Raw genomic sequence first — 15,647 nt, 5'->3', positions numbered from 1 at the left:
ATATTAACTCATAGTAATGCATACAAATACAAACTACTTAAAGTTACTTTTGCAAATCAGGATTTTTGTCTCTAGGCCCAGCTTCCTGAATGTTTTTGAAAGACATGAGATCTGATAATGGAGATCAGCCCCAAGAAACTTTCTTATGGATCTTACAAGTATCCTGTTGGCAGTTTTTGGGTCCTTAACAGCTCAAATTTCTCACCTGTATGTAAGAATAAATGTTCCTTTTTCATACTGATCCATTTTGTCTAATGTGGGTTCTGCACCTATTCCTCCTAATTTTTTGTAGCACAGTGATCAGTTGGTGGGAATGATGGGACTTACAGTTGCCTGAAACTACTATCTGCCCACAAATATTCAGTGATACTAGCTAAACTGCTGGTTTTTACTTTTAAGAGGTACATAAGTGTTAGTGATGATTTCATGGTGCACATCTGAATAATTATTATAGTTTGTATAAAAAAATTAGTTTGAAGAAAATTTCAGTGTTTTCTTACTGGTGAAGGGGAAAAGAATCAGATACCTCCACACAATACTTCTGTTTGTTGAAAAGAATCAGATACCTCCACACAATACCTCTGTTTGTTGCATTTTGTTTATATAAATATGTATTTATCTTTTAACCCTTTAACGCCGATTGGACGTATTAAACGTCGATATAAATTATCTGTTGGGTACCGATTAGACTTATGGTACGTCGATATAAATTTTTTTTTTTTTTTAATTCACGGAAAAAATAATTAAGGGGACCGTCCGCTATGATGTCTATTTTTTTTTTTATTTATTACGCAAAATACATCATTTTCACATATGTTTTAGATATATATAATACCTTCATCATATAAAAATTTCAAGTCATTTGATCAAAAACTTTTTGTTTTATTAGCAAAAATCATGATTTAAAAAAAAATAATTGGTAGAGTTTTCTCCGCTAATATGGACATCAGTTGTATTGAAAAATCATACCATAAAAAACTCTTCTTTATATACGGAAACAATTCTGTGTGACAGAGTTTTGATTTTTTAATTTTATTTTTTATGAATTTTTTTTCTTTTTTTTTTTAGTCTAGACACTCAAAAAATTCTAAAAAAAAAGAAAAAAAAGAAATCAATAATTCTGTCACACAGAATTATGGGATTTTATTTGTTAACTCTTTCCAATGATATCTTTCTCTCTAAAATTGGATAATAAATAACCGAGTAATGTTACCGACATGCGCATAAAGTATGTTTTGAGTTATGAGCTCCCAAGATTTTGCTATGTAAATTTTCGCTTTTCTTATAAAAGTCAAAAAACAACATTATTATAATTACTTTATTTGTACTTTTATTGTTGAGTTCTACATCAACGATCGTGGGTCCTACCCCCTAAATAAAAATTGGTGTTAATACCCACCCTCAGCGTGACACCAGATAATGATGTTTGACGGCGAGACATGAGACAATTAGGCAGGGCTGAAAAAAAATTATTTTCGTGTTTTTCTTTCAGCACACTCCTGCCTTCGCTAATTTTGCTAGCCATAGTTGCTGAGTAGCCTTCTTGATCTTAGGTAACTTCGGCATTGCTATAAGTTCACTAAGAAGTTATAAAAAACAACGTAAATAGCTAGTAACCCAAACACAAGTGCCTACGTGCGTGTAACTGCTTTGACGTCTGTGGCGTAACTGAGTCATTCTCCGAGTCTCGCCTATAAATAACCGCTCTGAGCAGCTCGCTTCTCACCCAGTCACAGTATGAAAGGTACTGTGACACTGGTGAGAAGCGAGCTGCTCAGAGCGGTTATTCATAGGCGAGACTCGGAGAATGACTCAGTTACGCCACAGACGTCAAAGCAGTTACACGCACGTAGGCACTTGCGTTTGGTTTACTAGCTATTTACGTTGTTTTTATAACTTCTTAGTGAACTTAAGATAGCAATGCTGAAGTTACCTAGATCAAGAGGCTACTCAGCAACTATGGCTAGCAAAATTAGCGAGGCCAGGAGTATGAGAATTTCGAAAAAAAATCTTAAAAAATTGCTGTATATATGCAAAAAATAAACACGCAAAAACGATTCTGTCAAACTAAGTCATACAGACGACGCAGTTTACGATGACAACATCATCATTTAAAAAACCGCTATATCTTCATTATTTGTGAAAATAAAAAATTGGCTGAAACTTCTGGAAAGCATGCACGGCATGTTTCTGCATAGATACAAGTAATAACTCATTTTTATTTTTTGCAAGTTGATATGTCATCCGCCATAGCGGACGGTCCCCTTAAAGGACCTACCAGGCGAAAAACTTTTGATTACGCGCCTTGGGGGTGCTGGGAGCTCATGGATCAAGGCGTTGTTTTTGTTTACAATCGTTACCCAGGCACACAAGCGCGAATTTCTTTCTTCTCGCACTAAAAAAAACATCAGCGACACATCTCGGAAATTATTCGTCACATTGACATAATTTTTGCACCATTTAAATTAGCTGTTACATGGAGTATTACATATGAAAATGTGCGCAATGTCATGTAGAAATACAACTAAAAACAAAACTCAGGTTGTAGCTTTTATCAGTTTTGAAATATTTTTATGTAAATAACGAATAAGTGCAAAATTTCAACCTTCAGGTCAACTTTGACTCGACCGAAATGGTAAAAAAAAAACGCAACTGTAAGCTAAAAACTCATATATTCTAGGTAATATTCAATTATTTACCTTCATTTTCCAACAAAAATTTGGAGTCTCTAGCACAATATTTCGATTATGGTGAATTTATGAAAAAAAACTTTTTTCTTTACATCTGCGCGGTAACTCTTCCCGAAAAAAAAATCAGAATGTCCGATTGTCGTAATGTTGTCACCATTTTTTAAATAGCCATTACATAAAGTTTTTATATATGGAAATGTGTGCAATTTCGTGTAAATACAACAAAAACAATCCATGGTTTGTAGCTTTTTTCAGTTTTGAAATATTTTCATATAAATAAATGATAAGTGCCAAAATATCAACCTTCAGGTCAACTTTGACTCGACCGAAATGGGTAAAAAAACGGAATTGTAAGTTAAAACTCTTAACAGTTTAGTAATATTCAATTATTTTACCTTTATTTTGGCAACAAATTGGAAGTCTCTAGCACAATAGTTTGATTATGGTGAATTTCTGAAAACAAAAAAAGAAACATTTCCTTATGTCCGGGAAGTAACTCTTCCGAAAAAAAGCAAGAATTTTTTCATGCGATTGTCGTAATGTTTTGCACCATTTTAAATAGGCTGTTGCATAAAGTTTTATATATGAAATGTATGCAATTTCATGTAGAATACAACTTAAAAACAACCCATGGTTGTATCTTTTACCCAGTTTTGAAATATTTTCATATAAATAAACAAGTGCCAATATTTAAACATTTGGTCAACTTTGACTCGACCGAAATGGTAAAATAACATAATTGTAAGCTAAAAACTATTACATTCTAGCAATATTCAATAATTTACCTTTATTTGCAACAAAGGGAAGTCTCTAGCCACAATATTTGATTTATGGTGAATTTTATGAAATAAACTTTTTCTTACATCCGCGCGGTAACTTTTCTGAAAAAAATCATAAAAATTTTTTCGTCCGATTGTCGTAATGTTTGCACCATTTTATATTAGCCGTTACATAAAGTTTTATATATGAAAATGTGCACAATTTTATGTAGAATCCAACTTTAAACAACCCATGGTTGTAGCTTTTATCAGTTTTGAAATATTTTCATATAAATAACGACAAATAGAAAAAATTCGTCCTTCGGTCAACTTTAACTCGACCAAAATGGTCGAAAACTGCAATTGTAAGCTACAACACTTACAGTCTAGTAATATTCAATCATTATTACCTTCATTTGCAACAAACAGGAAGTCTCTAGCACTATATTTTCGATTTATGGTGAATTTTTTGAAAACCGCTTTTTTTTTACGTCTGAGTGTTACCTATTCATGCATCATTTTTGTGAATATTTTTCTCTGTATTGCCTTGATCATTTTACAATATGTTATTTACCAAAATGATCAAAAATTAGTGTACAATACAACAGAAAAAAATTAACTTGTTAGCTTTAACCGTTTTGCTCACAGCGCGATTTGTATACAATTATATATGAAATTTTTTTTTGCACTGTCATATATCCCAATATTTATATATATATGATAATGATATTTTTTCATTTCTGATGGTTGCATACTAAACTTCAGGCAATGACTAAAAAAGGAGCCAACAAAATGACTCTTAATCTTGAAAACTAAGCGTGCTGTGATTTTTTTGAAAAAAACGTTTTTTCTGCCTCGGCGCTCACTCACGAACGCTGCCGGCATACGGGAGACAATTTATTTTTAAAATACCGCTTTGGTGTTAAATGTTAATTTGTTAACAATTTTAACGGTAGTAAAGAAGGTATTAGGTAAAAATAAAGTGGAAATAGAGGTGAACATTTATAATTGACAGAAATAAAGGTGATGTTTAAGTTTCGAATCAAAATTGGTTACTGTAGTACAGTGTCACAGAATTTTATGTTATGTATTATTAATATTAATGATAAATAGTTGAACCAGTACAATACTGTGAAATTCTAGGGGAAGAGCATTGGAATGTATTTTATTTTTATTATGTAAATTGTGCTTTCTTCCATTCTTCATTTAGTGTCTTAACTTACGCCGAAGCCCTAAAAAAATGCCCAAACCAAAACTCCTGATGCCCCCCGCGCCGGTTAGAGTAAGAGCGCTTTGAGAGCGAAAAAATAATTTTTTCAAAAAAAAATCACAGCGCGCTTAGTTTTGAAGATTAAAAAGTTCATTTTTGGCTCATGTTTTTTTGCATTGCTGAAGTTTTAGTATGCAATCATCAGAAATGAAAAAATGAAAAATATCATTATCATATGTAAATAATGCGATATATGGTAGCTAAAAAAAAAAAAATTCATAGATAATTGTATTCATCACGCTGTGCTAAAAACGGTCAAAGCTAACGAGTTACTTTTTTTTTCGTTTGTATTGTACACTAAATTTCATCCTTTGATATATAATACATAGTAAAAAAAACAATAAAAGCAACACCGGAAAAATATTATCACAAACTGATGTACGAATTCGTAACAAAAACGCTCGGACGTAAAAAAATGTTACTTTTTCAAAATTCACCGTAATTCTAAATATTGTTCTAGAGACTTCCAATTTGTTTCAAATGAAGAAAAAATGACTGAATATTACTAGGCCGTAAGATTTTTAGCATTTACAATTGCGTTTTTCAACTATTTCGGTAGAGTCAAAATTTGACCGAACGTGGTTTTTTTTCTATTTATCGTGATTTATATGCAAAATATTTCAAAAAAGAGAAAAGCTACAAACCTTCAATACATTTTTAGTTGTATTTTCACATGAATTGCGCACATTTTCATAATATAAAAAACTTTATGTAACAGCTAATTTTAAATGGTGCAAACATTTCGACAATTGCACAAAAAAATTATGATTTTTTCGGAAGAGTTACCGCGCGAACGTAAGGAAAATGTTTTTTTTTTTTTTTTCATAAATTCACCATAAATCAAAATATTGTGCTAGAGACTTCCAAGTCGTTGCAAAATGAAGGTAAGTGATTGAATATTACTAGAATATAGAGTTTTAGCTTACAATTGGGTTTTTCGACCATTTCGGTAGAGTCAAAGTTGACCGAAAAGTTTGAAATTTTTGCACTTAACGTTATTTATATGAAAATTTTTCGAAACTGATAAAAGCTACAACCATGGGTTGTTTATTGTTGTATTGTGCATGAAATTGCGCCACAATTTCCATATATAAAACTTTATGTAACGGCAAATTTAAAAGGGTGCAAACATTAGGACAATCGCACGAAAAATTTTAAAAAATTTATCGGAAGAGTTATCGCACGAACGTAAGGAAAAAGTTTTGTTAAATCTTAAAAACACCATAAATCGAAATATTGTGCTAGAGACGTCCAATTTGTTGCAAAATGAAGGCAAATGATTGAATATTACATATAATAAGAATTTCAGCTTATAATTGCGTTCTCGACCATTTCTGTAGAGTCAAAGTTGACCGAAGGTTGAAATTTTTGCACTTATCGTTATTTATATGAAAATATTTTCAAAACTGATAAAAGCTACAATCATGAGTATTTTTTTGTTGTATTTTACATGAAATTTCGCACATTTTCATATATAATACTTCATGTAAAGGATAATTTAAATGGTGCAAAAATTATGTCAAAGTGACGAAAATAATTTCCGAGATATGTCACTGATACTTTTTAGTGCGATAAGAAAGAAATTTGCGCTTGGCGCTGCCTGCGTAGCGATTGTAAACAAACAACGCCTTGATCCGTGAACTCCCAGCATCCCCCAAGGCGCGTGATACAAAAGTTTTCGGCTGGTAGGCCTATAAGTTTTTTCCGCGAATTTTTAAAAAAACTTTTTTGAGCCGACGCATGATACGTCCAATCGGCATACGGGAGACATTTGACTCGACGTTTTAATTACGTCCAATCGGCGTAAGAGGGTTAATTACTTTTTATAGTAATGACTGGAATGTTTAGAAATGTCTATAGATGTTAAATCCCCTTTGGCATTAGTAATGACTTTTTTTATAAGTAAATCATATTTCTTTAATAATGTTTTCAAGTTCCTGCTGGAGATATGTTAGTGAGTCCTTTATATATCTCATATTTTCCATGTTTTACTTACTGTTCTTAAATATTTTTGAAATTACTTTACAGCCAGGGTAGGACTTATGCATATTGGTGTTTTCATCCTCTTACTACTTAGTGGCGAGAGGAACTTTGGAGTCCGTTTGAACAAACCCTATACAGCTTCTGTACCCATGGACATACCCGTTTTTACTGGTAAGTGCACTGATCAGTCTCTAGATAACCTAAAACATTTATATAGTGAAAATGCCTTCAAGAATTTAGTATGTACTATTATAGCTAAAGTGATCTTGGCATTAATTATGAGTAGTATTTAATTATGTAGGTGTGATTCATTACTTATTCCATTTTCTTATAATATTTTTGACCTATGAGGTTTTATGATAGGTATTTTATTTTGAAAAACCAATATTCATGAAACTTTATTATCTTCACTGACATTAATTCCACCTCTGTATATATAGTTTGGAATTTTGGGTAAGAGACCCTCTTTTAAACAAGTCTCTTTAAAGGTTATTGCTGCTTCTGTGGCATTAATCTTGTAGAGGCTCTTTTCTATTTTTCTTATTGCAGTTTTTTTGTTACTACTTAGATAAGTGAGTAACACACCTATGTTGGTCAAAATAGGTATTAGGACAAAATTGGTTTGTTCCGACACGTAATACAAACCCTCGGTCCTTTAACATATGGAATGTAATCAGCGGCAGCTGGAACGGTCGTAGGCTTTGAACAAGGAGGTTCGGTAGTTAACTGCTTGTCCGGTAGTCGGGTGTCCCGCCCAGCTGGGAGGTGAAGCTCCACTTTGCTTTCGGCCGCCATCGGAACAAGACGTGCTTTTCACCGCTCTGCTCGCTGTGTTGTATGCTTGTTTACTTCGTTACGAAGCCTACTTTTCACTACTTTCCCTTTTACTGAGTGCTTGTGCGAGTGGAAACTTGTAAGTACTGTTTGTGTTTATTGCTCGTGAATCATGACTTAATGGATTCCCACGAGTCGGAGAGACACCCCCCCCCGTCAGCCGCAGATTGTGCCCTGATCTGTAGGCGTGGCGCCTTTAGGTCTATCTTCGAGGTAGACCCTCATGATTTATGTAAACGGTGCCGAGGGCGCAAATGCTCTCGCACCGAGACTTGTGAATTGTGTGTATCGTGGTTGGGGGAGCAGTGGGAGCGATACGAGGGGAGGAAGAAGGTGCGTAAGCTGGCCAAGGAGTTGTCGGAGGGCTCTCCAGCGACTCCTCTGGTTATGGACATGTCTTCCTCTTTCCTTCCTCTGTCTCAGCTCCCGCGTATGGCTCCTTCCCCTTCGGGGGGCGTGTCGCAGTCCCTCTCTTCACTTGACCAGTCGAGTGTAGAGGAGGGCGCGCGACACCTCGGCATCCAGCTGTATTCAGGGTCTTCCGTTCGCTCGGGGTGGGAGATTTCCCCCCCTGGGCAATTGGAAACCCCCTCTATTAAGCCGACCTTTCCTTCCTCAGGTTTGCCCGCCGCGGGTGGCGATCTCGGACAGGTTTGGTACTCTCTTGGGCTCCCGGGCACCCCGAGCATTCAGGGGCTGCTGTACCACCTAGCAGCGTGTGGATCCAGGCCGGTCACCCATGGACCAGAGACGTCGACCACAACAACGGTGTCGACGCCGGGTTATGCTGCTCCTCCCCACCTGGTGTATACATAGCACGTGGCCACGGTTACGACAGCTGCAGTCCAGGCTCTGCTACCCCATTTGCCAAGGAGGGAGATCACCCTGCCACCTGGTTTCGCTGCCCTTGCCCCAGTCCTTGACTTTTGGTGTCCCAAGAGCTCCCCGCTTGACCTGCCGCCAGTACCGGTGATGTTGCTGGCTTCTGTACCTCCATCCAGTTCCCATTGCTGCTGCTTCTGTACCAGTTCCTGCCGTCGTCGCTCCAGCCCGTGGTGTTGCTGCCCACACCGCAGGTCCCTCCGGACAGGTGCAGTTGGACCCTGTTGCTTCGGCAACTGCTCCAGCTCAGTCCCGAGGAAGCTGACGAAGAAGAAGAGGAAGAAGAGGAAGGTGTCGTCGTCTTCGTCGTCGTCTTCGTCGTCGTCTTCTTCGTCGTCTCCGTCGTCATCTGCAGCCACCTCTTCCCCTTCGGCTTCCAAGGCCCCACAGCTAAGGAAGAAGAAGGTTGCCTCCTCCCCCCCTAAGAAGTCTCGCTCAGAGACCTCCAAGGGTCTGTCCCACTCCGGTGGGACAGTTGGGGCTTCTGTTGGTCCTCCTGTTCCTTCGGGAATGGGGCCCGTCTCTCCTTCCGCAAGGAAGAAGAAGATGGTGACCAGAGGGGTACTGGCTAATACCGGTACCTCCTCGCCTGGCGCCAGAGGTTCTGCCTAGACGCCAGGGCCGCTCGTTTGCGTGAGGTATAGAGTGTATGGTCGCCCGCGGGTGACCGTGCAGCCAGGGTCCAGGCAGCCGAGCCAGCTCGCCGCTAGGACCCAGGCACGGAGCGGAAGACTAGTGGCAGTCACTCAAGCAACTCTCGCCAGGCCAGCGATCGCTCTCGAGGGCCTACGTACCTGGCATGGTCTTGGGACCGACCAGATCGTATGCCCAAGTGGTTGGAGACCAAGAGGGGTCTGTCGTGGTTCCTTCTGTGGAAGCAGGAGGGTCTCAGGAGGCATTCTCTCCGGATGGACTTGACGGTCCATACCCTCAGGACGCAGTCACTCCCGAGATCCAGAGGTCTTTCGCTGAAGTCATCGCGCTGATTCGTTAGCACAATGACCTCGGGGAAGGATCGGTGCTCCCGCCCTCCGAGCCTACATCTAGGCTGGAGTCATTCTGGGGTCCCAAGAGGGAACCCAGGACGACGGTGGGTCTGCCATGATCAGCCTTGGCCGACAGCGTGCTGGGCCAGGTGGACTCTCTCGTCTTCGGACAGGAGGGATCGCTTTGGTCTGGCAGGTTGTCCAAGCTGCTTCCCCCTCCTCTACCGCGACAGAGGCGCTTCTACGTGCCATTGGAGAACCCGCTGCCGCCCAAACAGGTTAACCCGGAGCTGGCTAGGCTAACTCCGTGTGTCTCTTCAACACCTGGTGGCCGAGAACGTCTGGTTCTCACAGCAAGAGGCATTGGCCTTGGAGTTGACTGTCATGGCAGCGTTCCAAGCAGTCTCCTGGCTGGACCTGTGGTCCCTCACAGTGTCCAAGGTTGCGGCCTTCTCTGGAAACGTCACTCCCGAAGGAGACCCGGCTTTCGGGAGACTGTGCCAGTCTGGAGGTAGGGCTATCTCCTACCTGGCCCACCAGACGGCCAACCTGTGGGCCAACCTGGTTCTGAGATGTCGGGACGCAGTCCTCACTCGAGTGACCAGGTCGGCAGGGCACGAGGCAGCTTGGGTCGGAGAAACGGACTGGTGCTGAATTCCCACATTCTCTTCCCTAGAGAGATGGTGGATGCTGCAGTGGAGCAGCGGCGCACTGAGGACAGTGACCGCTTAATCCACCCGGCAGTCTCAAAGGTGACTGGGCAGCCTCGAGCCACTGCGGCTAAGACGACGGCCTTGTCGAAGCCGAGAGGAAAGATGCATTCTTCGACTACTATGGTAAGAAGTGACCGTCAGCTCTCCTCCCAGTCCTCCTTCTCCAGAGGAGGATCCGGGAAGAAGTCAAAGAAGGGGAAACACTAGGGACGGCGTTCCCCTTCACCTGCTGCCGGAAGTGGGTGGTGCCTGGCGAGCCATTGGGCAACTTGACAGCGCTACGGAGCCAAGACCTGGATAGTGGATGTCCTTCGGGAGGGATACCTACTACTACCCTTCGAGTCACGGCCACCCCTCACCTCCAACCCGGTCCGTCTACAGACGTACGTTCCCGGTTCTGCGAGGGATGTAGCGCTTCGGCAAGAAGTGGAAGCCATGCTGAGCAAACGAGCTGTGGAGATCGTACAGGATCAATCACCGGGCTTATGCAGCCGACTTTTCCTTGTGGAGAAGTCATCGGGGGGCTGGCGCCCAGTGATAGATCTCTGAGACTCCCTTGAACCGATTCGTTCGCCAGACTCGGTTCACGATGGAAACAACACGCTCAGTGCTCGATTCTATCAGGTAGAACAACTTCATGCTTTCTATGGACCTGAAGGATGCGTATTTCCAGATACCCATCCACCAGTCCTCCAGGAAGTACCTCTGCTTCATCCTCGACGGGACGGTGTATCAATTCAGGGCACTGTGTCTCGGTCTCTCAACCGCCCCACAGGTGTTCACACGAGTGTTCACTCTGGTGTCGGCTTAGGCCCACTCAGTAGGGTACGTCTTCTTGGAGTACTCGATGATTGGCTGGTCCTGGCGAGCTCCCCGCTCGCGGGAGTTGCTATAGGACAGGGATCAAAACAGAGGTGAAAGTAAAACCTGGGCATGCTGATCGATACGGTAGCAGGTACGGTAGCAGGGCGAGTCTTCTCGCAGACGCGCGGATCAGCAGGTTCAGGGAGGCAGCCGGACGGTTCCTGTCCCTACAGGAGCAGCCAGCTCAGCAGTGGCAAGTCGTGATTGGTCACCTGTTGTCTCTCGAGAAGTTACTCCCTCACGGGCGTCTTCACCTGCGGTTTCTTCAGTGGAGGCTAAAGGAGAGTTGGGCAAGAGACCCACCGCACTTCCCAGTGTCTCTCACGGAGGAGGTGAGGCAGGACCTAGCCTGGTGGCTGGACGACGGGAACCTCTTAAGAGGAGTGCCCCTTCGCACTCCCCCCACCCCCCCCCCCCCCCTAAACGATAATAGATACCTTGTTTAATGAAATTACATATAAAACCTACTTTCCTTCTCAAAATATGACAAAAAATATCTCTGTGTTCTTCCTTGTGAAGGTGGAATGTCTGGTTGGCTAATATGCAAATACAGTGGTACCTTGACATACGAAAGGCTCAACTTACGAAAAACTTGAGATACGAAAGCAAATACAAAGATTTTTTTGGCTCTACATAGGAAAATAGTTCAAGTTACGAAAGGTTGTTGCTGTAAAGTCGCGAGATTTGCCCGGACCACCGAGAACAATTTTAAAACTCACGTGCCACCAACTGAGTAAACTCGCCACCATCCTCCCACTCTCCCATTGGTTCCTGATGCTAGTCACCCCATAAGATCCTGCTCTCCTATTGGTCAGCATCTACCCCTTGTGCTCTATGTATTTTATTGGTAAAAGGATGCTGTAAATTGAAAAACTTATTCATGCAATACATTTAATAAAAAAAAACATTAGGTAAAGATAGAATAAAGAATAGAAATAAATGGTTATTATACTGTTTGGTAATTTCAGTAGTTGAAGAGAGATAATGAAAATTTGATTACTGTACGTACTGTGTGCTAGGTGAAAGTGGTTGCTTGACGATCGTTCGCTACTCGTAAGTGCTGAATGTAAACAGAAGTTTAGAAGCTTTTTGGGGGGGTTTGATTGTTTATTATAGTTAATGGTTACTTAATAATTATTTGAAATGAGTACATGCAATACATTTAATAAAAAAAATTGTGAATTAGATACAAGATAAATCAGACTGCTATCATCGAAGCCAACAAATACGTATTTTCTAGAATTCTTCTTCTGTTTTAATATTACGTATATGTTTCATTATAGCTGTCAGTAACTCGGTATCTCCACTAGGTGAAGATAGAATAAAGAATAGAAATGAATGGTTATTATACTGTTTGGTAGTTTCATTAGTTGAAGAGAGATAATGAAAATTTATGGCTTACTGTGTGCAAGGAAAAGTGATTGCTTGGTGATCTTTCGGTACTCGTAAGTGCTGAATGTAAACAAACGGTTGGAAGGTTTTTTGTTTGTTTGTTTGTGTATTATAGTTAATGATTAATTAATAATTATTTGAAATGAGTACATACTGATTATTTATACATTTTATTGGCATATTCTAAGCTTTTAGCTTCTTAGGTTTAGATGTCAGAATCATAGACTAAGCTACAGTAGCAACTGTTAACATAAGCTAGGCTTATTGCTAAGGAACATATGCTAAAGTCCTAATATAGCAGTAAAAAATGGGGTTCAACATTACATGCAGACTGAATATTACTCAAGTATGTACAGTATTTTGCCTTTCTGGAGTCATATTTCTTCCGTCGGATCGGCGTCATAACCCTAGAACATGTGTTGTAAGCCTGGAAATATAATTTACTGGGGTGTTTTTGTAGGGCATGGAACGGATTAGGCATTTTACATGTAAAATGCGGTTCAAGATACGAAAAGCTCATGATACGAAGGCCGCCTCGGAACAGATTAATTTCATATGTCGAGGTACCACTGTACTGAAAGTCAAGAAAGGAATCCAGAAGGAATGGACAAAAATTAATTTTTCATTTCATGCTGATTAAACTTGAGAAGTGATTCAGTTTAAGTAAATGAATTTTGACCATAGCTTTGATACAGCACGCCATATAAAAAATGAATGAAGGTTTTAGGTTCCTTTGTTCACGATATGAACATCTTAATCTGTTGTACATGCTCTACTCCAGTGCCCCTCCAATTTGTTTCCTCTTAGGTGGCCAGGGCAGTAAATGATGTGTGTGGTTCAGAATAAAGGGGGATCTATCTAGTTGATTGATACTTATCAGGGTGAATGACTTTAGATAAGTTTTCTTGAGAGAATGAGTCAGTCTTGGCTTACAAACATACCAATTGTCATGTCATTGTAAGTAAAATTAATTTGTTTTTATTTTTTTTTTATAGAATGGAATTATTTACATTTTTCACTTTTTATTCTTTTATTACATTAACTGTACAACAAATGACCACTACTTTCTTTTCTAGGGACACATGCAGATCTTATGATTATTGTATTTCATAAGATTATCACTACAGGACATCAGCGTCTCCAGCCACTCTTTGACTGTCTTCTGACCATATTGGTTAATGGTAATAATATTTTTAAAAGTTTTTTAATATATCTGTAGAAAGGGAATTCTAAATCATGCTTATTTATGAAAACTAAAAGTTAATTTAAGAAATTTAGAAACTTATCTGATTCTGTTTAATTCAGGAGATACTTAAAATCTGAGCATGTCTTCCAGTTTTGTTTTATCTAAAAGGTTACTGAATATTGCATGTTTAAAGTTTAATAGTTTAAAAAACAGTCTTAGATTGTTTATTAAAGTTACCACCCATTTGATTTTATATATGTACTGGGATTACATTACCATTTATTTCATAAGGTACTTCTAACTTCCCCTTCAGTACAATAATTGTCACATGCAATTACGTATTTTACTCATCACTACAACCTCCAGATCATTTTATCTAAATGTTAAGATAATTTATTTCCATTTATAGTCTACAGTTGATCCCCTGTAGTATTTGAGGGGGATAGGGACCACAGCCACCCACGAATACCAAAAATCCACGATATACTGGAAACCTGCCCCTCTGAAAACTCTTATATGTAACTGCCTATTTCAATCCATAGTTTTACAGAGGATAGTGGATGAGAGGTTAAGGGAGATTGTAAAGATCGGGAAACTGCAGTATGGATTCATGAGAGGAAGAGAGACGGTGGATGCCTTCAAAGAGGCTATAGGGAAACCAGGAGCTTTATTATGCATTTATAGACTTAGAAGTGATGTTTTGGTGTTTGAGGAAGAGGAAATTCCAAAAAAAGTTGGTTCGGCTAGTTGAGATGTAATGTATATAATGAGCATAAAAGTAATAACAGCAGTTGAGGAAACAGAAAACATTGAAGTTAGGGTTGGATTACACCAGGGGTCAGCATGAAGTCCATTTTTGTTTGTGCTGGTCATGGATGTATTGAGTGAAGAGATCAGGAATGAATTGCTGTGGGAGTTGTTGTACACCGATGATTACTGTTGTAGATGACGAGGACCTACAGAAAAGGGTTGGAGAGTCAGGAATCTAGAGAGGGGTGGTTTAAAAGTGAATGTAAATAAAACAGAAGTTTTGGTGAGTAGTAGAGAAGATAGAAACAGAATAGTAATTTAAGAAAGAAGAGGCCAGATTATAAAACAGGCAGAAAAGTTTAATTACTCAGGATCTACTTAAAGCCAAGAGGGAGGATGTAAGGCTGAAGTCAACAGTAGGATTAAAACTGCATGGGGAGAAGTAGAGAGATGTAGCTGGAGTAGTATGTGCTAAGAAAATTCCAATCAAGCTAAAAGTCAAGATCTATAGTGCAGTGATAAGACGAATGTTGATGTATGGAGCAGAAACATAGGCTCTAAGAAGAAAAGAGGAAGTAAAGCTTGAGAGAACAGAGATGAGAATGCTGAGGTGGATTATGGGAATATCACTGCTTGAGAGATTGGAGAATGATGAAATAAGAGGAAGAGCAGACTTAGAAAAGATTTCCGAGGTGATAAGAGTCACGATTGAGATGGTATGGGCATGTGTTAAGGAAGGATGACAAAGAGGGAGTGAAGAGGGCTTGGGTAGAACCTGTTAGAGGAAAAAGATCAAGAGGAGACAGAGAATTAAAAGGTGAGAAAAATTGAAGGAAGATATGGAGAGAAGTTTGGTGGAGGATGATGCCTTTGATAGAAGGCAGTGGAGAAGGCGTATCAGGCAACCGATCCCTTAATGTAAGGATAATGATGGGAAAGAAGAATTCAAGCCAGTCAGCATCGAGGAAAGCTGGTCCCATACTGTGTGAGTGGCTCATTCCAGCCAATAGCAGCTGTAATCATGGAGAGAGAAGAGAGAGAGAGAGAGAGAGAGAGAGAGAGAGAGAGAGAGAGAGAGAGAGAGGATGTCCTTATACCAAGAGTGAGATTATTTATGAATTATTTCAGAGACAGAGAATAAAATATATAATTATATATATATATATATATTACTATATATAGTATATATATAATATATATATATTATGATAAATATATATTTATATAATTATAATATTATATAATTATATATTTATTTAATATAATATATATATATAAGTAATTATTATATATATTTATATATATATATATATATTTATATATATATATATATATATAA

General features: G+C 39.4%; 1 protein-coding gene across 2 annotated transcripts in view; it reads left to right on the top strand.

Annotated features, from left to right (window-relative positions):
* Positions 1 to 15,647, top strand: part of LOC135221776 (protein HID1-like) — a 476,459-nt gene that overhangs the window by 362,399 nt on the left and 98,413 nt on the right. For both annotated transcript variants that reach the window (XM_064259610.1, XM_064259621.1), the window contains exons 9-10: positions 6,747 to 6,872; positions 13,449 to 13,553. In XM_064259610.1, coding sequence (XP_064115680.1) covers positions 6,747 to 6,872; positions 13,449 to 13,553 — 231 coding nt within the window. The remainder of the gene's footprint in view (positions 1 to 6,746; positions 6,873 to 13,448; positions 13,554 to 15,647) is intronic.

Source organism: Macrobrachium nipponense, chromosome 20 (genome assembly GCF_015104395.2).
Source record: "Macrobrachium nipponense isolate FS-2020 chromosome 20, ASM1510439v2, whole genome shotgun sequence".
Classification (NCBI taxonomy): domain Eukaryota; kingdom Metazoa; phylum Arthropoda; class Malacostraca; order Decapoda; family Palaemonidae; genus Macrobrachium; species Macrobrachium nipponense.
Note: the sequence above shows the minus strand (reverse complement) of the source record. Positions and strands in the feature narration are given on the sequence as shown.